Genomic DNA, 26,284 nt, shown 5'->3' with positions numbered 1-26,284 from the left:
CTAATCTTGACTACGCTAATTAAAAGCATTGAATGTGCTGCCATGCTGGTTGGGATGCTGCTATGCAATCACTCACGCGATTCCTGCAACAAAAGATGAGGAATTTATCTACAAAAGCCAGTGTCCTTGGAGAAATAGCTGTTACAGGCCAACCAAAGTTTGTGTAGGAGGGGTGAATTTGGTCATTGGGACCACCCAATCCAGTGGTCATGTTACCGGGTGCCTTGTATGGTAGTTAGGGAGGAAACCATTTGGGACCGGTGATTCTTGGTCGTCATAGCTGGGTGGTCGCATTACTGGGGTGGTCGCCGACCGGGGCTCCACTGTAGAGTTTATTTCGGTGTTGTTTTGGACATATTGATCAGGATTTTCAAGCAGGTTGGCCATTTTCAGGAATCTCAACTATATTTCTACAAAACTTTTATAAAATTTATGAAATCTCCAAGGTGCAACTAGCATGTGGGGTGCCTCTGGTCGAAAGCATTGCTTGTCACTGCTTCCACCTTGGGGAGATGCATCATATCTACAGCGGTCCTCGTCAATCCTTGTTGGGGTGCCTCGGCCTCTAAAGCATTGCATATATTCGCCGGCAAGACTTGGGCAAATCACTTACCGTCCTGGGGTTTGGCATAAATGACCTTCCTAACAGGAACAACGCCTGGAGTAGTAACAAACAAACAAAATAAATAAATAATAAGAAAGAAAGAAACAAGAAACCTAAAACTGCAAAAGAATTTGAAAGAGAAAATGAAAACAAGTCTGGCATTTCTAACGCACTGACCCCACACGTTTCGTAGTGGTGGTCAGAGTTTTTGCAAAGCATAAGTCCACAAAATGGAATTGCTCATTGCTTGATTTTCATCTCTTTTTCCTTTGAACATAAGTAAGGCAGAATGAAGCAAAAGATAACGACAAACAGAACTAAATTAATGTGTGCATAAAGAATTGAATGCAGCCATATCAAGTTAATGTTAAAAATGAGAAAAATGTCATGCAAGATGACAAAGGCATTAAGAGCATGGCCAAGGGTTGCTTTTAGTAAACATCTGAAAATGAATTCTCCTCTATTGTGGTATATTAGCAAACTCAGTGCTACCTGTACCCCTCAGCTCTTGATAGCACTGGATCAGCTATCCTACACACCGACTAGTCGAGTATTCAGCCCTTGCGTTTCAAACCAAAAATCACGGTCAACTTCAAAGATATTTTCAACGTTTGGAGATTTCCTAATCATGGTACTCCGAGAGATATTCTACAATCACAATGAGCTGATTCTCCTAAGCCTATTTTGAGCAGTGCTCTGTTCATAGATGACAGATCGTCGTTGATTCTTCTTGTTTGCTGGGTGATGTTGTCAGTCTATAATAACCTTGGCTGGATACGAAATCCCTCTCACAATAACGTTCACAGCCTCCATTATCAAAGTGATGAAACAAAGCGTCCAAACGCCCAGCTAGTGTCACCAATAAAGGTAACAACCGACAAACTGAGCTGTCGTTATTTACGTCTCATCAACGGAACAACCACAAAACTCATCCACCAATCATATGTCACTGATACTGATGATTATTGCCGACGATACGAATCGCTTATCGATAAAATGGCGGGTAATTTCCATGCTAAAATGGCAGATCAGGAGGGATCAGGAAAGATTTGCCGAGGCGGCAGTGGGATCAGGAAGTAATGGCCTGGCCAATCGAAAATCGCTTGCGTGGAAATTGTACGGCTATATTGTTGGTTTTGTGGTAATGTTTGGCTTGGCAAGTTATTCGGAGGAGGTGAGGAAGCATATGAATGTTGCATCATTTGTTCCCTACAAGCTCCTCGGTCGGGTTATTCAAATTTAATTTGGACCCTAACGCTGGCTTTAACTTGACGTTATCTCCTTCAGCTTAGCCCTTAGACTTAACGCCAAGTCAAATTAGCGACGTTTTGAACAACTGGGTTAAGATCTGTTCACAATATGCTGTCGACAACGTTCCCGACAGCCATCGGGAACATACCCAGGTCGTGTCAGGAAGCCATCAGATCATCGGCAAAACTTCTCAATTTCACGAAATAGTCGCACACTGATTTTTGGTGATTTCACACAAAAGGACAAAACATGACCAAAAATGCCCCACTTGATGTAAAATACTGACTAATTTTCTCAGCCGTTTAAGGCCTGTTTTTTGCATGCTCTACCATTCTTTCGTGAAATTGAGTATAAGATGGTAAACTCTCTCGAAGAAACAGGTGCATTATTGAAATTCTGATCCATAAAAAGACAATTTCAACATTAAGTTGGTATCCTGGAGACACAGAGAGCGTCACGTCATACTATCCATTGCAATGAAACGAGTTAGACTAGCGTGAGATGGGGGGTAATAGTCATCAAATTGAGACAGACTGGCTTTAATGAGGTGATTGGTTGAGGTGTTAGGTAGTTACACACTGGTAGCTAGCTATATCACGATGTCATTATTTCACCATATGTAGATACATCACAAGTTCCCCTTCTTTCAAACCACTCACTGAAATGACGTTTATATGGCAAAAGTCTCTTTCTCCGTCACCTCCCAGTAACGTGAAACCATCACTATGTCTTATTCAGGCGTTTACTAATAGATGTTATCTACCACATTACGAGAAATAAATGTTAGCAAAGCCACCACAATCTCCTGATGGGCTCTAAGTATTGCGAGTCGTGATTGTGCGTTTAGCTATTAAATCACATAATAGGGTACCACCACAGCAGCCTCTTGGAGATATCTACACAATATCACCGATCTAAGACCACTTCTGGATATTTCAGAAAGGAGTGAAATGATGCACCTGTTCATTCTATCAAATCTTCAATTTTGATGGACAATAATTTGGAGAACTTGGTAGGTGAATGATAACTGTAGAAGCAGATCAAACGACGGGCACAATTCATAAAAGCGAGGTACCCGAGAACCTCAACCACTTCATTCGTTCTTCTGTGAGGTGAATTTAAAGTAGTATATTATGTCTATCAAATACGAGCATCACTGACAGTAGTTCATACTTGTCTGGCTCACTGATAGCCACAAGATGAGAAAGACGGAGCTATCATCAAGACGGCATTTGATCTAAATCCTAGGGCGTTGTGAAAGTTTCAAGTTCGTGTATTAAATCTTTGAAGAGGAGATGTCACTTTCGGACAAATGGACAGACGAGATGATAAAATGATATCAAATTTTTTTTTTTTTGAGTTTTTTTAACACCATTATTGGGTTCCATACAGAGCTTTAAGATGGAATTGAATGAATTTAAATATATTCAAAATAGTGTCCTAAATAGTGAGAGCACTGCCCTTGCGTTATATAGAGACACTTTCCCTTAAAGGGACAACTTGGGTATGAGATATGTTGGTTTATCATTCTGCCAGCAGGACAGTGACTTCTCCAGACAGGATGATTTTAAGATAACTAAATGTACATGAAAATCACAGGCCATGTCAAAACTGCTGTGTAACAATGGCAAAAATCATTATCAGAGATCATTATTAGTGTTACACAACAAGAAGCGGTGCATGGTGTCAATCAGGGGTACTATCTTCCTGCCTTGGGAAATCCCATGCCCAAGGTGAGTCCCTTTAACAAAACTAATCCAATCATCAATCATCAATCATCAATCAATATCTCCATAGAAAGTAAAAGGATTTGTGAGCAATAGAATTGAATAGTAGTATTAAATAGTAGCTTGACACCGGGACAATGGACATGGGATTAGAGTAGATTACGCAATAGCAGGGTGAGTGAAAACAGTTTGGGTCACATGACCTCATTAACTCAACCAGTTCTAACTGCTCTGTGCATTTTGAATCAGTGCATGGTTTGTCTTGGGCCTGGCTTGATGTGTAAAATTCTGTATGCCTTATTTTCTGTTTTGCAAATTTGAAATGTAAGTATTTGAAGTTGGTTTGTTCATCATATTCTTGGAAGTTGACAGGAAAACTGCATTTCAACAGCTGAACATTCTTATTTCTTCTCTAATCATTACTTTCCTTTGTATTTTTCAGTTGCTCATAAACTAAAGGCATGTGATCCTAGATATCAGCAGCTCCAAGTGGGTTAAGTTAAGTTAACTTCTTCTCTTCCTTCAAAGAGTTTATCCGCCCAACTTCCAAACCTTTGTTCAAGGAGGAGTTTGGTTAGGGGTTATAGCTATATAGAACTTTTGCTATGATTTTATGAATGTTTTTACAAGAAGTTTGAAGTAAATATAGACATTAGCACTGATTGTATAGTCTATAACGTAAGGTTCAAATTACACGTGGAATATCTCTTTCCTGATTTTGAAATTACCAGACAATGGTTCCTAATAATTTGATGATAGGACTAAGGTGTGTAAAAGAAACAGTGTCTTATTTTTCTATCGTGCATATTTTAAATTTATTGATATTGATGTTTCTGAAGAGAATTTATCTCTGGCTATTGGAGTGACTTCTTGTCTAAGCATTACCATTCTGCCCCCTCTAAGGCATACTAATGGTAACTTACAAACACAAGATTTTAATCCTTGTCTCCCAACCTATACTCGTCAGCTAAATGACAGATTACCTGGGTTGAAATTGTTGCTCAGATATTTTTGAAGAGATACTTGTGATTACTGGAGAGACCTCTTGTCTAAACAGTACCATTCTGCCCCCTCTAAGGCATTACAATGGTAACTAATCAAGTAACTGTGAAATGAAAGCAGTTTAAACATGAGATGTTCATCATTCCATTTCGGGTTGCAGAGAAAACTAATCTCGCAAAGACCCAGACCCAGAGTGTTTCTAAACCTTTGCCATCTGACACAGGACATCAAGATTTATTCTTCTGTTCAGAGTAGTTCTCTAACAGAGCGGACAGTGACTCGACAGTGGATTATTCTTTAGTCCACCACATGACATCCTGACACAGAACAAGTTTCCTCACATCAGAGGATGTAGTTTGTACGATCCTGTAAGGCTTTTGTGGTCAGGTTACAGTGAAATTAAGAACTTAATTAAGAACTTGATGTTGACTTATCCTGTTCTCTTGCATGATACCACGTAAAATACAATTTCAAATGATGTTACGAATCATCAACAGACAGATTACATGGGTCGAACGTGTTGCTGAGATGTTTTTGAAGAGAAACTTGTGGCTTTCTGAGAGAATTTTTGTCTAAACAGTACCATTCTGCCCCCTCTAAGGCATAACAATGGTAACTAACTAATAAACTGACTGATAAATGAAAGCAGGTTGAGAAGATGTTCATTATTCCATTTTGGGTTGCAGAGAAAACTAATCTTACAAAGACCCACATGACGTGTTGTCACATATAAACAGTCTTTGAGCCAAACATCAAAAATTAGTTTCTTAAACTTTTCGGCTGATGCATGCCAGAACTGTTTTAGTTTCTTAGTGATCTTTTTCTTTCGACTCTTAACTTGGATCACTTCAGGTACTTGATGTAACACCTTTGACCGCACCTTTGACCGCACCTTTGCCGGAAGTTCAACAAATTGTCCCTGAATGGCCCACCTAGTCCACAAAGAGAAGACAACCAAGGTAAGACCTCTGAGCCCTGAGTTTCCTCACGAGCGCAGAATTGTGCCGGTTTCAAGAGAAGGTGAGAAAGCAGCTTCAGGAAATCACGTCGGAGTAGTTCTCTAACGGAGCAGATAATGAGTCGACTGTGGTACGTCTGGCACTGGATACTAGCTGCAATCTCACTGATCAGACCAGTTTATGCTCTAGCCCTGTTTAAGTAATCATGTTGCATCTTTCAGCTTATTTCCAGAGCCTATTGAATCGTTAAATGCCGATGGCCCCACTTGCACACTCAAGGAAACCAGCCAAGCCCAACGTGAGATCTTTGAGCATGGAGTTTACCCAGAGCACAGGTTTTTGCAGACAGATTCACACATTACAAAGTGTCAACCACTGTGCATCACAGAAACATGCATTAAATGCTTTCTTTGAAATCAGAAAAGATACTTTTTAAAGAGACATTTTTTGTTCTCTTATCTTTGCAACTGTTTCATGTTTGGTACTGTCAGGGTTATATCATTCCCCCTCACCACCATAACTGCCCGCACCGACTGCACTGCCCCTCTTCCCAACTTAACTCTCCTGACCTGCCAAGCACTATAATTGCCTTTACCTTGCATGAACTTCCTACCTGCATCCACCTGGCACATTATGATGTAACCCCGACTGTATCACATGATGAAATATTTGCTACTACAAATCAGCTGACACTAGCCAAGTGGAGGTTAGGTTGCAGATCTTGGAATTGTCCTGGACTTGGGGATGTCTGCTGGACTTGGGGATGTCTGCTGGACTTGGGGATGTCTGCTGGACTTGGGGATGTCTGCTTATATCTTGCATCATTTCTGATTCTCATATTTTTAAGGTTCAAGCATTCTACAGGAACACAAGGACAGCGGATCTTGGATGTTCATGGACTTGGGGATGACTTTATGGTATACAACAGGTACACAAGCCAGGTGAAGGTTGCACTTGCAGATCTTAGAATTGGACTCGGGATGACCATGAATGACCCACCAGAGGTGGAGAGCCGACTGGCATGATTTAAGACATCTTGCTAGGCATCACTATAAATGCATCATTTCCGATTCTCATATTTTTAAGGTTCAAGCATTCTACAGGAACACAAGGACAGCGGATCTTGGATGTTCATGGACTTGGGGATGACTTAATGGTATACAACAGGTATACAAGCCAGGTGAAGGTTGCACTTGCAGATCTTGGAATTAGACTCGGGATGACCATGAATGACCCACCAGAGGTGGAGAGCCAACCGGCATGATTTAAGATATCTTGCTAGGCGTCGCTATAAATGCATCATTTCCGATTCTCATATTTTTAAGGTTCAAGCATTCTACAGGAAGACAAGGACAGCGGATCTTGGATTTTCATGGACTTGGGGATGACTTAATGGTATACAACAGGTATACAAGCCAGGTGAAGGTTGCACTTGCAGATCTTGGAATTAGACTCGGGATGACCATGAATGACCCACCAGAGGTGGAGAGCCAACCGGCATGATTTAAGATATCTTGCTAGGCGTCGCTATAAATGCATCATTTCCGATTCTCATATTTTTAAGGTTCAAGCATTCTACAGGAACACAAGGACAGCGGATCTTGGATTTTCATGGACTTGGGGATGACTTAATGGTATACAACAGGTATTTGCAGATCTTGGAATTGGACTCGGGATGACCATGAATGACCCACCAGAGGTGGAGAGCCAACATATAATGTAGGTGTATTAATCCTCTCATTAGCTTGGGCACAAAATTGTGCAGGCCATCTAAGTTTCTTTGGAATGGAATGATTCAGTAATGACTATGCAATATAATGTACCTTTACAGACAACAACCATTTCATTCCAGACCTAAATTTTTGAAGGCTTTGTTTTTTAGACATTTGGATCTAAGTACAATGCATTCCTTTGCCCCCGAATAATCTAAGAACATCAATAACAGGAAGACAATAAGGATGCAATAGAGGATTTCTAGCAAGTTCTTAAAAACTTGCCAATGATCAGTTTTGTTACAATTTGATTATGTCATTCTGTTTTATTTCAAGGTTTAACAAGTGGAAAGTTGAAGGCTTGGCCGGTAATTTGGCTCTCATGCCGATGGAGCAACTGGATGCTGGACAACATCCTGGATACTCTTGATTGTGTCAATAACTGTAGTATAATGTGTGCAACAAATTGTCAGACAAATATTTATGCTTTTCTTTTAAACCACAATGTCACCATCCTAAATCATGTTCTTTTGTGAACCAATGATTTTTGTACCCTTTAGAATTAATGCATGAAACGTTTTAAAGCCTAAACGCTTTGACAAGGGGGGGGGAAGCTGGTATTCCACTGCACTGGTATTGGTGATTTTGCCACCGATAAATTTGAATATTGTGTCATCTTCCTGAGCCCAGAGTAGAATCTTTATTTTCTGAGTACGTAGTCTCTTTTTATTCATTTCAGTCTTTGATTATTATATTCTTTTTTTAAATAGTTTTTTCAATTTTTGAAAATGATATTTTCTTTTTAGGTAAATGTACATGTTCTTTATTATAGCTAGGATAGATATGGGTCAGGCCTGTGGGTTATGATAGCATTATTACTTTGACAGGCAGAAAGTGCCGTCCAGGCCTTGTCGTTAGTGTAGGCTTTAGTGATAGGATGGGGACCAGCGAGTGTGGTAGGTGTAGGCGCAACGTATCTAAGGTTAGGCACTCACTGGTCTCTCTCTCTCCAGGAAGATGACACAATCTCAGTTACCATGGCCAAGCTGCAAATCAGAAATACAGCCTTTTCCCTGGTTTAAAATGTCAATCCATTTCTTTATCCACTGTTTTGTCTTCAATGTCAGGCTCAGTGAGTGATGAGTCATGGCAGATCCCATTGGGCATAGGGCTTGAAAGAACTAAACATTTATTTGGCATAGAATGAAACGGTTCATGTTCCATGTCCTTATGTTTTGTTTATAATATTTTGTAATGATAATGATAAATGATTGATAGATTGCTGAACACAGTTGTAAACACAAATACAAGACTTATATTTGGCATGTACAATAAGTTAACTCCTATTGTTAATTTTGTTGAGTTGAATTTCATTAAATATTCTACTAATGTTTTATGTTAGTTCTTTTGTTTCCTTTTCACTATGACTAGAGCAAGTTATGCCCTACAATGGGCGGAAGACGACTGATTGTACGAGCTTGTTGAGCTAATATCATCAATATTAGCCCCTCGTTAATGAGATTATATTTAGTAAGCATTTTGCTGGTATCTTCCCATCAGTTAAGACCAGCATCAGTATGGTTTCCCAATAGAATTGTGGGCCTGCGACAGGGACATATATAGCTACAGATGGTTCAGATGGCTCAAGCCCCTCTTCTACAATGACCTGGTTACTGTGCCATTTTTACTTCTCCATTAGATAGCATCTGTCAGCAGACATTGCTGGCATGGCTCCATGTCACAACCAAGCATTTTTAAGCACCTCTTGGCACTGTCCTCACACCAGAGACAGGTGAAATAGAGATTGATTATTAACATGAATTCACCCCCAACTTTTTGGTCTCTGTGGCACTGTCAATGCCCTATTCGGCAGCATCTGTCAGCAGACATTGCTGGCATGGTTCATTACCTAATTCCCTGCCAGACCAATGCAGTCTGAAGAGCACCTCTCCTCTTGGCTCTCTCACAGACAGGTAAAAAAGATCGATTATATCCCTGAATTCACCTCCAAATACATCGTCCCTGTGGCAGCGTTAATGCCCCATTAGCCACCACTTTTGGCGCTGGTCTTGGCTCTTACAGCTGCTTGCTTCTCCACTGACCAGCACTTTTTCTCGTCAAGACCGCAGAGAATCGACAAGTAATTAGGCACATGTACTAAACCATCATCTTATTTCATGCCCCATTGGTCAACATAATGTCACTGGTCACTGGTCACTCAGATTGTTTACGCCTTTCTTGATCACCATCTTGACCCATTGCTTCTTTCACATCTTCACAAGGATTATTGACCTGTGCAACAGACGCACAGCCAGTATTCTTGAATGAGGAGGAGGCTGGCTGTGTCATGCCATCCATCTAAAAAACTAGTGGCGGAGCTCAAAAGAAACATCAGCAAGAACATTAGCAGGTGACACAAAAAGGCAATTTGGGTGGATTGAAGTAATCAGCACGCAGCTGGCTTGCAAGAGCTACTTGTTCTGCGAAGAGAACATGTTATTATGTCGTTTAAGAGAACTAGAATGGTCATCACCCATGCAGCACATTAGGTGTCTTTGTCCTTGTATGTCTTGAGTTGTGCCAGTTGGAGACTCATCAGCACTTGTCACATTCAGCTTGGCAATCTTTCTAATGTATATGAGGGGGAAACTTGCATACAGAATCTCCATAGTCACTTCTTCCTCCAGCTCCTGATTGCAAATATAAGGCTTTTGGTTCAACTAGTCTAAATTCCTTGTTGAAAACTTGCAATTTTAAATATTACTATTGAGTCGAGAGATGAACTGGGACAATATTGGGTGATTGTGAAGTAAGTTGCACCATTCTCATTCAGGCCATTAACTCGTGTGTCCTTATATGTTTTGGTTGTCTTACCAGACGCTGCGAGATTGGAGTTGAAGTGTAGACCAAAATGACAGTTCCACCCAAGCGATGTTTGTTAAGACTACTCCATTTGCAAGACAAAATGGATACACAGCTGGTCAGCAAAAACCTCTCATTACACGTGATATTATGTCATTTATGAGAGCTGGCTGACCCATCTGCTCACGAGGCTCTCCTCTCCTTGTGCGTACATGTTTGTTGGGACCACACCTCCGAGCTCATGGAATCATCTTTAGTATGACCACTTGCTCACATGAGATAGTTACCCTGCCGCACAGTAATGAGTCCTTAATATCTCCAGTTTCCTCGAGAGTTTACAATTTCAAGTCATGGATAGAGACGTGTTATAAAAGGGTCAATATTTGTTGACTGTGTGTCATTGCCCTCACAATCAACACCATCGCTGAACTGACAGACACTGCCGACTAGTTTCACCTTTCTCATCACCTAATGCCACCTCCATCTCACCAGATCAGACGAACAACGCTTTCGTGTTTGTCCAATTAGAGCAACATCTCACTGGCTGAGAAAAGATGCTGCCCAATCGTCAAGGGATTAGTTTCACGGAAAGTAAGTGTAACAGTATAAGCTTGTATTTCCGGAGAGCCAGAGTTTGTACAACATTTTTTGTGTTTGCGATTCTTGTACCTTTTTTGTAAATTACCCCAACGGAGTCAGCAGACACAGAGCTTGACATCTGCTGAATGTTGAAAGATGACATGTGTTGAATGTGCTAAAAGATCACAACAATGGATGATCGACTTCGCCCTGTAATATCAACTCACCATATCGTTGAGCCAAAATGGAAGGACCACTTACGAGCCCTGAATGTGTTGTTGATGATACACTGATCAAATGCATCGCCACAAATGTTTATTAATGATCACAGAATACTACCAAGTGTTGAAATATCGATGAAATCTGAATATTGGTGTGTTGATATCTCTTGATAGTCATACACATGTACATCATTTCTAAGTTATTCCATTGGTTTAAGGAATTGAACCCGAGGCGGAGGACCTTGGTTGAGTTACCAAGACACTCGAGGGTGGAGCTAAAATACAGTCCAAACCCGAGCCGACAGGCGAGGGTTTGGACGAAATTTTAGCTCCACCCGAGAGTGTCTTGGTAACTCAACCAAGGTCCGAAGCCGAGGGTTCAATTTCTATTCTAAAATACCTCAAACTTAAAAAGATAGGCCACGAAAATAACTTGAATATGTGCGAATTTGGCAAATTCCATCCATCGCCGGCCCGGCCGGAGCGCCGTTAGCGCCATTGTTTACATTATGTTACGGCAACGTTACAGAAAATGAGACATGTACATGTTGTACAGCGCGCATAGGAAGTCCGCATCGGCTCGCTCAAGTGATGCTAAAATCCGCGCAAATGGGCTATTTGGAGCGTTTTTCTCGGCAAATATGTGTAGTGCTCATTAAAAAACTTAGGGTGGTTGATGCTTCCTTGACTGATTTGTGTTTGAAGCAGTGTTTTGAGAGCCTCAAACTTCTGAAGTGAGCTGAAATTCCATTGACGTGACGTGTGCATGGTTCCACATTTTAGTGCAACCCGAGGGAACTTTGGTAGAGCATCTTGGTTGCGTGTCCAAAACACTCCGCTCTCAGAACGAGGCTTATGCATTTTCCATTTAAAAGTTGACTTTACGGTACCAAGGTATTTTAGAATAGCTCTCAAAGTCAGGGTTGTTAAACTGGGTTGACATTGCGTTCACCATAAGCACTGCTACAAAGTCACATTGGTAAGCTCTCAAAGTCTTGGTTATGTTAGAATGGAAAGCCATGCTGATGATCAGAGCCTCGCTTACTTGAGCTGAGCTAAGTTGTATTTGTATTGTATTTTTTCCCCAAGGGGCTAATTTTCTCCAGGAATGTTCTTGATAAAACCGTACTGTTTACTTCACTGGAAACAAATATTTGGATTGAGAGACAAGTCAGAGATGTTATTTACCACTATCGACAATAAGAACTTGGTGCAGATTCCTCTTGACAAGATAATCCGATTTGTCAGATAGAAAGGGAAGATGTTATTTTCGAGGTGGCATCAGCTCAAGGAAGGAAAGCTCGATAAAAACGTTATTTCTTGGTGAGCGAAGAAATTCCATCAATTCTAATTTTATCACTTTGAGGTCGATTTTCGAAACTCTCCATCCATTCTTCAAGATGTGGTCCATTAAGAACACTTGAGCATGCCAAACCAACCCCTCAGATATTCCACACGCCATCTGAAACTCTCCAAGATAATGCGGCCTGGCCGTAACAACACCACATACTTCAACATCAATGATTTTCTTATTTGTCGGATCATTTGACAGAGATTGGAGTATGCCCCATGAATGCCAAAAACCTGGCAGAATTTCAGAGTTATCTCTTTAACTTGTGATGTTTGGAGCTCAGTGTTTTGAGCCGCAACAAGAATGAAGAATGACAGGTTGAAAAATCGGATGAAGATCTACCCAACCATTTGTCATGTCAACAGCTTTACGAATGGTACCACCAGAAAGTGCTAAGTGAGAGCTTTCCAATGAATGGTCTTGTCAATAGCTTTACAAATGGTACCACCAGAAAGTGCTAAGTGAGAGCTTTCCAATGAATGGTCATGTCAATAGCTTTACAAATGGAACCACCAGAAAGTGCTAAGTGAGAGCTTTCCAATGAATGGTCATGTCAATAGGTTTACAGATGGGACTATCAGAAAGTGCTGATTGAGAACTCTCAAACAAAGTCCCAAGCTTGACTTAGGCAGTTTACCACAGGTGACTCATATGGTTATGAGCTGACTTAGGCGGAAATATCAATTTGGGAATTTTAGGAGGGTGATGAAATGATACCATTCGAAACACTACTTCAGAGCTTTACCCTTTTAAGTCTTTATGTTAAGTTGCAGCCAGCAAAAGCACTCTTTCTTGTCTTGTCCTCTCTATTTCTCCTAGATCAATTGTGTATGACAATCTCAACTACCCACATGTCTCATCAATTATGGTTTATGAATCATAAATCCACTGCAAGAAATGGATTTCTGCAGCAAACAATAAATCTTTTTCAATCTTCCCAATTTGTCAATGCTTTGGCTGTTGAATCAAAGATTTAATGCTGAAAACTTCTCATCAATCACGGCATGAAACATGCAATACGATTTCATTATGTTCCTGTGATTTGTGATGATGTGTTTCAATTGCTGTAGATCAGGACTGAAAAGGCTGAAGGAGGAGGTGTTGTACTTGAGCCGGGTTATGAAATGCAACATTCACAATCAGGTAAGGCTGCAAGAGGTTCATGCCCCCCTTTTGGTCAAACAGCAACAAGTTTTCTAGGCCCCTCTCCCAACAAGCCAATGACTTCTTCTAATTTTAGCCATTAGATGCCCAGAAAACGTAATCTGGCATGGATCTCGAAATATTTCTGGTGAGAACCCCAAACCCTCACCTTCGTTTCCAAGATCATATCACGGGGCTCTGTTGGTTCAGCTCCTTTCCAAAAGTTTTGGATCCACCACCGACATTTTGTGGCCAACTGCGAGTGTTACATAAACTTGCATAGCAATACCTGGCAGTTGGAATTGATTTGCTAAAGTCGAACTGTTGACCTCAGCAGCTAAGTTAGAAACTTAGGTGAGAGAGATGTACTGAAAACTGACCAAATATCTCCTGAAAGTGTCCTGTTGATCTCCATCCTGAGAGTTAAGGTAAAAATATAACATTCCGCTTATGAATTAGTAATCAGAGCATGAATCCAGCGAAGTGGACAATCATGTTGACAAGGAAGACACTTGCTAGTTCCCACCATGCAATAGGAGATGGTCGCATCGAGTTTCTCATTGTGACTATTCATGTTGACAATGGAAGGTGGTTGACCTCTGTTGCAGCAGGGTAACATTGTCGTTGCTGTGCCCGTGTGAACTTGGTTCCACTTTCAATGTCAGTGGACCCAATTTGTGTATCACACTGCAATTAGATAGCGGTAGCCTATTAGCACTCACGCTAATGTCAAAATGAATTTTCTACGCATTTCTTCTTAATTGACAGGTCGCTATTCATGTGACTTAATTAGATCATCACATTCTAACAGGTATATTTCATACTCACAACAGTCGTTGAAAAAAAGCGGGTTCATTTCTCTGTGATTAGTGACACATCTTATTTAGCTCACAACTCAGGTTTATATCATTATAAGACAGATTTTAGTATTCGCGTTCTGCCTGCTGTTACCATTTTTATGAATAACGGCGTATCATGATGGAGTGTGATACCTGGGAACAGGAAACACAATATGATATATGGTTAAAACATGAACTATGTTTACCATACCATCAGAGCTTGTTCATACTAGACACAACACTAATAAATTGATCCGTATAAAATGATCCCTCCATTGGCCAGATTAGTGGGAGAGCCAGCTGTACCAAAAACCACATAAAACATGAGCAAGCAATATGCTACTATTTACATAGGTTTACATAGAATTCATATTATCCATTGTCCAGCCTGTTTTACATAGAGTTTGTGTTTCTTGTAATGTGTCACTTTAAAGATGAACAAGTCATTTCAAAAGAGTTTGATAAGATGCGATCACCATGTCACTTTTCACTCTTTTGAACAGACATGTAATGGAAGTAAGTGTTGGCAAAGAGAATATCATTAAATCTGCTTGGAGTATGAACAGAAGCATGGAAGTAAGTGTTGGCAGAGAGAGAATGTCATTCAATCTGCTTGGAGAATGAACAGAAGCATGGAAGTCAGTGTTGGCAGAGAGAGAATGTCCATTAATCTGCTTGGAGAATGGACAGAAGCATGGAAGTCAGTGTTGGCAGAGAGAGAATGTCATTCAAGCTGCTTGGAGAATGAACAGAAGCATGGAAGTCAGTGTTGGCAGAGAGAGAATGTCCTTCAATCTGCTTGGAGAATGGACAGAAGCATGGAAGTCAATGTTGGCAGAGAGAGAATGTCCTTCAATCTGCTTGGAGAATGGACAGAAGCATGGAAGTCAGTGTTGGCAGAGAGAGAATGTCCTTCAATCTGCTTGGAGAATGAACAGAAGCATGGAAGTCAGTGTTGGCAGAGAGAGAATGTCATTCAATCTGCTTGGAGAATGGACAGAAGCATGGAAGTCAGTGTTGGCAGAGAGAGAATGTCATTCAATCTGCTTGGAGAATGGACAGAAGCATGGAAGTCAGTGTTGGCAGAGAGAGAATGTCCTTCAATCTGCTTGGAGAATGGACAGAAGCATGGAAGTCAGTGGTGGCAGAGAGAGAATGTCCTTCAATCTGCTTGGAGAATGGACAGAAGCATGGAAGTCAGTGTTGGCAGAGAGAGAATATCCTTCAATCTGCTTGGAGAATGGACAGAAGCATGGAAGTCAGTGTTGGCAGAGAGAGAATATCCTTCAATCTGCTTGGAGAATGGACAGAAGCATGGAAGTCAGTGGTGGCAGAGAGAGAATGTCCTTCAATCTGCTTGGAGAATGGACAGAAGCATGGAAGTCAGTGTTGGCAGAGAGAGAATATCCTTCAATCTGCTTGGAGAATGGACAGAAGCATGGAAGTCAGTGTTGGCAGAGAGAGAATGTCCTTCAATCTGCTTGGAGAATGGGCAGAAGCATGGAAGTCAGTGTTGGCAGAGAGAGAATGTCCTTCAATCTGCTTGGAGAATGGACAGAAGCATGGAAGTCAATGTTGGCAGAGAGAGAATGTCCTTCAATCTGCTTGGAGAATGGACAGAAGCATGGAAGTCAGTGTTGGCAGAGAGAGAATGTCCTTCAATCTGCTTGGAGAATGAACAGAAGCATGGAAGTCAGTGTTGGCAGAGAGAGAATGTCATTCAATCTGCTTGGAGAATGGACAGAAGCATGGAAGTCAGTGTTGGCAGAGAGAGAATGTCATTCAATCTGCTTGGAGAATGGACAGAAGCATGGAAGTCAGTGTTGGCAGAGAGAGAATGTCCTTCAATCTGCTTGGAGAATGGACAGAAGCATGGAAGTCAGTGTTGGCAGAGAGAGAATGTCCTTCAATCTGCTTGGAGAATGGACAGAAGCATGGAAGTCAGTGTTGGCAGAGAGAGAATGTCCTTCAATCTGCTTGGAGAATGGACAGAAGCATGGAAGTCAGTGTTGGCAGAGAGAGAATGTCCTTCAATCTGCTTGGAGAATGGACCGAAGTCACTAACCCAAAGCAAGCCGAGAGCACCCTCATTATCTCAGCAATCAGTCCACGATGATATCATCAAAAGCAGTTATATTCGCATGAACAACCCGTTATTGATGTTCATCAGGCATCTCATTGTCAACCAAACCGGCCATAATCAGTGTAGGGTCCCTGATGGGAAATCCTTGATGACCCACTTACATAGACTACAACTGCTGTTACGGGGGGGGGAGGGGTGCAAACGAGGACGACATCATCAAAAGATGACCTCACGTTACTAATTTCAATCAACCATCCATGATCTTGATCATTATCAGCCCAAGGAGCCTTGATTCGAAACTCTCTCAGCATGTTGATTACACAGCTTTGATTGGTTACCATTGCAATCAAATGATAAATGTCCTACGAATTCATCTTGTCAGCATTAAAGGATGGCAAACGGATTATAACCTTGTTTTTGGTTAGTTTTCTGTTCGCTCATAATGTTTCTTCCACAGATAGCAATTTTTCAGATTTTCAGATCTACTCTCCTCAGCCAAAGGAAAATACAATGAAAATGAAAATACCAGGGGTCATCAATGACAACTAAGCCTACATGTAGTAGACATTGGTGTCAGCTCCCTCCATCTTTCATTCCTTCCCTTACATTACCTTCCCATTTTATTGGAATCAAAAGTGGAGCCGCAAAGTGGCTACGATGTCTTTTAAGTGTTGCATAAACATTTCTGATGATCAAACCATCATTACGAGGAGATTTATGCAATAAGTGGCAAGGTTATCGCTAGTTTCGTGTTGGTTATCGCTAGTTTCGTGTTGAGCATAATAACAGATCCTTCCAGCTTCAAGTAGGGTTGGTTGAACTGTGATGTTGAGATGATCAGGAAAACCTCTCATTTGTATTGTAATCTCACACAGACCCACAACAAGACTGCTCCCTTCCTCATCAACCACTCTCCATCACCGGTACATATCTTTTGTATTGTCATTTCAAGAAGACTCTAAACAAGACTGAGTGATCCACAATAGCTTTCAAGTGTTCAACAAACACTGATGAAGATCAAAGCATGATTATACGGAGACGGGAATGGATATTTACCAAACGAGTGTCACGATCAGAATGACGTGTCCTGACAAATAGAAAGGAGATATCCTGTGATGATATCCTTCCAGTCTCAAGGAGATTATGTTGAAAAATGTTTGCTTCATCATGAAGGGACACTGAGTACAGAGATGAGTTTCCAAGAATAATAAATAATTAGAGGTTTTATGAGCAGTACCATGATTAAGACATGAAGAGATCAGATGTAAATGCCACTAGGTCTGGTTGGGAGAATCGCTGGAAATTCACAGGTCGGTCTTGTCTATAGAAACATAATCGCCCTAAATGGCAAATTAACCAGGCTCTCTCTACCTTGGAACTTGACTTACCTACAAGTAAGAAAGGGTAGAACTCATTAGAAAAAAAAAACTCAACGAAAATGCATTCATGATCAAGAATACAGCTCATTACCAGCTATTGCGGGCCTAGCACACTCTGTTTTGAATAGAGGGAGACTCCATCATTCCTATTGTTTGAGATTGGAAAGGTGTGAATTACTGGCAATTAGCCTCCTGTGCATTGGTGCATACAAACACTAAAATGTTTGGTTTTTGCTGATTTAGGGTCAAATAAATCAGCCAAAAGTTTTGAAAGCTTCACAAATGATTGTTGCAAGGAAGTACTTTATGATATTTTGCGAAATTTTCATTAATTCTAGGTGGAAAGTAATATTTTTCGCATATTTGTTGGGAAAAAAATTGAAAATCCTCCAATTTTCAACCCCCCTATGGACACTATGAATTTTTCTCCAATAAAGCTGAAATCTTGGGAATATAATCCTAAGAGTTATATCAACCACGTCTGAAGTCGGGAGTTTGTATCAAATGTATAGTTTCGGAGCTAGCGCCATTAGAAAAGCCCCCAAAACCCACTTTCTCAGGAATTTACACTACGGGCTACGAGTGAAGCATTACAGATTTACCAAAATTTTCAACCTATAGATGGACACATCGAATTTCCATCCAAATCACTCCAAATTTTGCCAGTAAATACCTAGACATATATAGAATTATGTCAGAAGTCGGGAGTTGGGATTATTTTTACACCCCGCCCAAAAAGCCAACTTTATTGATATTTCCTATGCATTTTCCATTAGGCTTGCCAGGACCAATTAAGCAGGTGCACTAATTGGCTTAATTGGCTAGGCCCGCAATAGCTGGTAATGTGAAAATGACGCAAAACTAATTAGAGTCTGTTGGGTTATAGCTCATTGAACTGAAATGGGTCAATATCTTTGTTAAATCTACTGTGCCACCTGTTTCTAGGCTAAAAAGCTACAGATGCTGTGTTTTTGGATATCCATCCATTGAGAAACCCAGGTTTAAGTTCTCCCCATCAAGTTTGATTGGGCTGATTTAGATACGGCGAGGCATCTTGGGGATGAAATAGACAAAGCAATCAATATGTGACGGAACAAAAAATACGGGAATGGTTAGATGGAAGCACAACTTTAGACAACAAGAGTCAAATGGACCGCCCTTTGATGAAGATAGATTCTGCCTTGAGGAGAAAAGGATGGGTTTTTCTAATGGATATGGATTCTATGAAATGTTGAGTGTCTTGCTAAGTAACAGAATTCACCTTCTAGCAAAGGATACAGGCAACATACAAGTCGTAATGGCCAAAACGTAGGTCATAGAACAACTTCGGGGAATTCCTCGTCTGACGTTGCTGATGTATTCATGATTGTGTGACCGAATAGGACACCGATTAATGTCGCAAATCACATAAAAGACCGATGTTCCATCCCATAATGCTTACCTGTCGGATGCTGTGAAATATGCCGATGACGCCTCCCGTCCGATATGATTAACTGCGTCCCGGGCAACTCATAAATAAACTTGGAATAGATCATGATCATCATAATCGCTAATCCACACCAGAAAAGCACGAACGAACAACAAACGATGGGCATAAGATTCCGCCGGAAATGTTTCCGGAACTTCCCCCATTTCTCTGGCTTTTTTCCACCAGCGTCTAGTACTCTTACTCTAACGCCCATTTTTATCGAGTGTACTCCGGTAATCTGTGAGTCACATTATTGAAAATCATGAACTGTTATTCCACATATTTCAGTGAAGGTTAGCTCTAAGAGTCAACCCATCATGCAAGACTGAAATATTAGTGAATTGTTCTCCGAAAATTTCCGCACTGAACAGTGATGTCAAGACTCTTTACTTCCAGAAATAAGTCTTCAAAACATTGACAAGCGTTCAATACAATCAGTAATCTTCGAGATAAAATCCTGCTTAAATGACACTGACGTTACAAGCAAAGTATCAAATATCAGTCTGTCAATCTTCAATAATCCTTACTGCACAGTAAGTCAACTGCTTTCAAGAGGTCAACGACTTACTTTTCATTAGAAAACTATAGTTGACAGAGAGCCAGGCTCTATCTTCTGGTTGCAGTAAGTCAATTGCCTTCAAATCTTCCTTGAGAAAACTATAGAGAGCCTTGCGTTATCTTCTGGTTGCAGTAAGTCAATTGCCTTCAAATCTTCCTTGAGAAAACTATAGAGAGCCTTGCGTTATCTTCTGGTCGCCTACAAAAGGAGTCTGAGTACAGATGGCCTGACATTCACTCAATCCTTGAGGATCACTAGCAGAAGTTATCATTATGCTACCTCCTTATGCATCATGATATCATGTATAAGTATGCTACCTTGAGTTATATTTTGCCATCAAAGCAAGTGTTGGTGTGATGCCACAGAGATGACATCATGACATCATTTTACGACGATCTGGAGTCTGACTAGAGATTTGGCAGAATATTTACAGTTGCAACTTGTGAGACAGTTCCGGTACTTATTGGTGAGCTCAGAGCAACGCCTCTGCAAGAAGATAGACCGGAAAGATGCAAATCATACCTTTCAGGCTGGAAAAGATGCAAACAAAAAACAATTGACCTGACGGAAGCACCCCATAATGTAAAACCTCATCTTCCCTCTATTTCCTTTCATTCTCAACCAGTTTCCTTTGAGGCAGACACTTATTTCCTTTTCAACAATAAAGGTGGGAATAAATCACCAGAGACAGAGATTGAGGAGTTCTGCATGGATAGCAAATATTTTAACCTGGCAACAATGTAGCCAAGCTGGGGTCACAGAAAGGAAATGGTCACCAAAGTTCTGAACCATTAAAACCTATCGACATGACCAATCATTGGAAAGGCCTTGATGAGAGCTCTCAGATGGTACCTTCTGTAAACCTACTGACATGACCATTCATTGGAAATGCCTTAATGAGTGTTCTCAGATGGTACCTTCTGTAAACCTACTGACATGACCATTCATTGGAAAGGCCTTGATGAGTGTTCTCAGATGGTACTATCTGTAAACCTATTGACATGACCATTAATTGGAAAGGCCTTGATGAGAGCTCTCAGATGGTTTCATCAGTAAACCTATTGACATGACCATTAATTGGAAAGGCCTTGATGAGAGCTCTCAGATGGTTTCATCAGTAAACCTATTGACATGACCATTCATTGGAAAGGCCTTGATGAGAGCTCTCAGATGGTACCTTCTGTAAACCTATTGACATGATCATTCATTGGAAAGGCCTTGATGAGTGTTCTCAGATGGTATTATCTGTAAACCTATTGACATGACCATTAATTGGAAAGGCCTTGATGAGAGCTCTCAGATGGTTTCATCAGTAAACCTATTGACATGACCATTCATTGGAAAGGCCTTGATGAGAGCTCTCAGATGGTACCTTCTGTAAACCTATTGACATGATCATTCATTGGAAAGGCCTTGATGAGTGTTCTCAGATGGTACTATCTGTAAACCTATTGACATGACCATTCATTGGAAAGGCCTTGATGAGAGCTCTCAGATGGTACCATCTGTGAACCTATTGACATGACCATTCATTGGAAAGGCCTTGATGAGTGTTCTCAGATGGTACCATCTGTAAACCTACTGACATGACCATTCATTGGAAAGGCCTTGATGAGAGCTCTCAGATGGTACCACCAGTAAACCTATTGACATGACCATTCATTGGAAAGGCCTTGATGAGTGCTCTCAGATGGTACCATCTGACCATTGGAAACGTCTTGATGGTTGATGTTTTGATGGTAAGTACCATTAGTAAATCGATTGCAAGGTACAGCTGACAAAGAAGGCCAAGCCTAAATAGCCTCCAGTTTAGGCTTCAAAGGATGGATACCTAGACCTGAAACCATATGGCCAAAGTACTCAACAAATCAGTTGTCTACTCCAAAGGGATTCCCTGTTCACCCCCGAAAGGATCAGTTCCTCCTCACACACTGGAAGCCATACCAACCTCCTCTAGGTGCAATAGTGACACAGCATGTTATTGTACCCTCAATTATTTATATTATTCATATCTCAACAACAACAAGAATGACCCCTGTGGCTGCACGGATAATAAAATCAGTTGTCTATCCTGAGGGATTCACTGATCATACCCGAGTGGATCAGTTCTCATTAGCAATGAGATGACATTCATTCTGCTCACACCTCGGTAATTATACCTACCACTTCTGGATGTGACATAACAAGCCAGTAGTGGTCTGTTCTGTGAATATGTAACTTGACAATTTGCACTCATAGTCATTGAGAAGCCAGTTAGTACTCTATAATTAACTAGCACTTGCCCAAAATGGCCACATCTGAGCTACCAATGGGGCTCGAACCTGGACCTTCCGTTTAACAAGGCAGATGCCTTAATCACTAGGACATCATGATCAATAACCACCAACTGCAATTTGCTTGAAATATTGATCAGAGTTGAGGAGCTGACGCTATAATGTTGTCGTCGGACAAAATGTCTACCTTTGCCATTGTTGCTCTATTCACCCTCACTTCCGTGGCCACATAATTTGTTCTTGAGCAGAATTTATAACACTCCAATATCTCCTTATATTGACATGAGAGGAGGCCAAAGTACTTTCAGGGGAAATGTGTGCCAGTAAACTGTGCCGAAAGAAGGAAAGAGCCAAGTTCTCTACCACATGCATGAGCTGGACGTCTTAATCCAGCCTCTTCAGTGATCCTGAGAGGTTAGGTTATGCTGTATGTATTTCCAGCAGTATATTATAGGCAGCGTTCATCTGCCTATACCTGCTGCTATAGCCGCAGGCACCCTTACTCCGAGCTGCAAGCTTATTGCCAGATATAACATAAATCTACCCTACAGACTAAAACATGCTTATTGAAGTTGTTGGCTGTAAGTGGAGTTTAAAAACAGAATGTCTGATCATGTAGACAGAGCGGTTCGAAGCAGATCTGCATGTAAAGGCAGCTGAATACCTCTGACACACTGTTGGTATTTCAGATGAGAATCTGATTGAATAATTTACTAGAGAGCTCTGCTGCCCCGGTCATGGTCGAACCACACCTCTAAAGGCTGGTATCCAAACGTCACCAATTCTTTCAATACCTGACAGATAAGACCCTTGAGGATATGGCTTACAAAACAACAAAATGATTTCTCATTGTTAGGTGTATCAGTGGTTACTAAGGCAACAAGACCGACTATAATCGCTTGTGGGATTGTAAATAACATAATGAAAATGTTTCGGAAATGTCTGAAACCCCAAGTGGTAGATTAGGGTACACTTCACCTTCAACACCATATCCGCTGAGGCTTGGAAACATTGTCAGTGATTCACTTCAAAGTTTTAAATGAAATATGTTTTTTTTCAACTGCTACATTCTCAGTATAAAATCACCAAAAATGTGGCAATTCCTTGTGAAATAGACTATAGGAGACCTCCTCATGCTCTCAGTCGAAGGTACTCCTGCTGGCTCCAGACCTTTTCACCTGACAACCTCATGGTTACCCGTGACCAGTAAGCCTGTTGTTTGTCTGTTTCCTCGACGACCGACGATGTGATTATTAGCAATCAATCAACGTCATTAAAGACAGATCAGACTCGCCTCGATCGCGACAGTCACGTTAATTCATTTACTTCCCAACACAACTATCGAATCACCTTTAACCCTTTAGAGCCTAGCACATCTGCCAGCTCACAAAGTCGGGTCATTTGGATCAATTTTACCCAAATAAGTTCAATCCCAACCTTCATAACAGGGACACAAGTCTCTTCCTTCCTAGCAGGACTTGTATCATGCTGAACTCAGAGGTTTGTGTGTCAAGAACAGGATGGCTTCCCCTCTCAAACAGAAAACGTTTAAACCGAGGATACATTCTATAATTATTGATCTTGCAGCATGAGTAAGTAAGTCCCGAGACGCTTATCTTTCCATTAAAACCCAATCAAACGTACATGCATCCAAAAACGAGATAATGCTGTTTTAGAATCGATTCCTTTACATATGGGTATCACAGTTAATCCATCAACACACGGAAGTGGATGAGTGCTGTCTACTGCTTGTTTGGCAGACGTCATTATTGATCAAACATGTCAGTTTTTTTAAAGTCCGACATCAAAGTTGTACAAATGAAAACTCCGAGGAAGGGACCACGTGGTTTAGAGTACCCACACTCTTTACAATTCTCTCTTTATCCTCGATAACAGTTTACCTCAACCTCGAGTCGACTTCTCTATATTTATGAGAAAGACAAAGACAGTTACCAAGGTGGCCCTCGATAAAAAACAAAATCATCATCGCTTTTTCAGCCAAACGTTAATAACATACTCCTTTGAGACGAAATGGCAAAGGATATCTCCACCCATAGTTCTATCTCCAGGAAACAAATGGCTATTAACTGTCTTTGTTCTGTCAATGGGCCGACTAATGTCATGTTGACTTTGTAGTATTTGCCCAGCTTATTTCCCGCATCAGAAAAGTCCCGTCGGTAAAATGCCGTCCTTTGATGTCAGAGGGAAGATTTCTGATCAATATTTGTGCCGAGGAGAAACGATAATGCCTCAGTGACTTAACCCTTTGGTTATCGCACACTGTATACGTTAGAGGGTCTACGTGTCTTCACAAGACTTGAGCGAGAGTTCGTACTACCTCAAGCGTCAATTGTTGTTGCCATTCTCTATCAACCAGGCAAACAGTAGCCAATGTTAACTCTATGTAAACAACACAAGGCGTCGCAGTAAACTCTATGTAAACCCATCAGGTACTCTATGTAAACCCAGCCTTATACCTCAAATAATCCCGACACCAATAATGACCATCTGTCTCATCTTCAATATCCGACTCCACCATCGATCAGCATTGAATCGACCTGTCAGCAATATCCTGGTTGGAAGCTTGGAGAGACCATGGATGTCATAAGCAGATCAATGAAAGTGAGATTCCTCTGGTAATAGGTGGACATGAACCTTAAACAGATTTGTTGATTCCACTTTGTAGAAGGATTTGTAGATTTGTAGTGCATTTATACTACTGGCACCGGCCTTTGCATGGCACTGGCACTGGCACTGTGAGACAATTCTGACAATTTTATGAATCTGTTGATGAGCAAGACTGATTCTGCTGAAGATGAAATGATCCGAATGACAGAATGCCTTCCTCCTACACCTGAAAATGACTTTATCACTGGTAGTTCGCCTTCTGGCATGAAGGGAAGAGCAGATAAAGGTTATTGACCACTGTCAAGGAGAGTACTTATGACTGTCTCTCAACTTGTTTCTGTTGGAAATTAGTTTGTGAATGACCGGAGATTGGATCAGTGACCACCTTTTCAATGCGTCGGCTGAAATAATATTTCGGTCAATATTTACCAGGCTATTGGGCAGCGACCTTCCTCCGAATATCCTGATGTTGCAGATGGTTTGGTCCCATAACTGATATTGGCCTACTTTGAAAGTAAGTCAGCACCTGGGAGTCAGCGCAGTATATATCAATAACAACCTGTCAGAATGAGTTGGCAGATACTCGTGACCAACATTTCAGTTCATATATATCAGGCTTTTGACCTGCGATCGTTTACCAACTGATTGTGATGCTGAAGATGGTTCAGTTCAATAAAGGGGACCGATATTGACCTGCCATGAATCTAAGGCTGCACCTGGGGGGTCGATACACTTTCAATAAAAACAACCTTTCACAATGAACAGACTGGTATTTGTGGCCAAGAAATCATTGTGACCGGTCCAGTCGCATGTCCCTCTGAGCTTGGCAGGTTGAGATAGACTGTTTGTTTATTTCACTATTGTCTGCCATTTGTGAAATCTGAGGACATCAATTTCTTCCATTATCTCCTGGTGTCATCTAGGCTCATCTTCTGTGCGACATGCGACTGGTTTTGCTAGAACGGGTCACAATTGGTCAAATTTATCAGACTACTAGGCAGCGATCGTCCAGCGACTGATTGTGATGCTGCAGATGGTTCAGTTCAATGAAGGAGACCGATATTGACCTGCCATGAATCTAAGTCAGGACTTCAGGGGTCGGTACACTTTCAATAAAAACAACCTTTCACAATGAACTGACTAGTATTTGTGGCCAAGGAATAGTTGGTCAAATTTATCAGACTACTAGGCAGCGATTGTCCAGCGACTGATTGTGATGCTACAGATGGTTTGGTTCAAAAACAAGGTCTGATGTCAACTGACCCAGAAAGGCAACAACCAACTCACCCCCTACCAAGAGAATTTCGAGAAAACCTCATTTTTCAAGACTCCTGGAGACAGCAAAATGAACCTACTAACTCCAGTCAAAAGTCCCCCACCAGAGAGTAACGAGTAGGGTTGTATAATCACACCAAGGAAACTCTGCCTAAGGGCTTCAGTGCCTAATGCTACAGAATTACCAACCTGGAGAGAATATTTCATTACATCACAAAGACATCAGAGGAACGTGACACAAGTCTGTTCCTGTTCCGAGAAATGACTTTGGCGATTGTTGAGAATATAATCCAGACGCACTTCATGCATCTATTCAACAGTCATGATTGCATTTAAATTTTAAATCTTAGCTTAGTATGATCCAGAATC

At 41.1% G+C, this 26,284-nt stretch overlaps 1 protein-coding gene across 20 annotated transcripts in view; it reads right to left on the bottom strand.

The window, feature by feature from the left end:
- Positions 1–26,284, bottom strand: part of LOC135496773 (agrin-like) — a 149,911-nt gene that overhangs the window by 102,872 nt on the left and 20,755 nt on the right. For 16 of the 20 annotated variants that reach the window (XR_010448719.1, XM_064786284.1, XM_064786270.1 and 13 more), the window contains exon 2: positions 614–658. The exons of 2 other annotated variants lie outside the window; for them this stretch is intronic. Coding sequence is in view for 17 of the 18 variants with exons in the window: in XM_064786284.1 (XP_064642354.1) it covers positions 614–658 (45 nt within the window). In the remaining variant the exon portion in view is untranslated. Of the gene's footprint in view, positions 1–613; positions 659–19,153; positions 19,761–26,284 lie in introns of those variants that run through there. 2 more of the 20 variants (XM_064786280.1, XM_064786281.1) reach the window with 2 other exon arrangements.

This window comes from Lineus longissimus, chromosome 12 (assembly GCF_910592395.1).
Source record: "Lineus longissimus chromosome 12, tnLinLong1.2, whole genome shotgun sequence".
NCBI classification, from domain to species: Eukaryota; Metazoa; Nemertea; class Pilidiophora; order Heteronemertea; family Lineidae; genus Lineus; species Lineus longissimus.
This window is presented reverse-complemented; position numbering and strand designations above follow the sequence as displayed.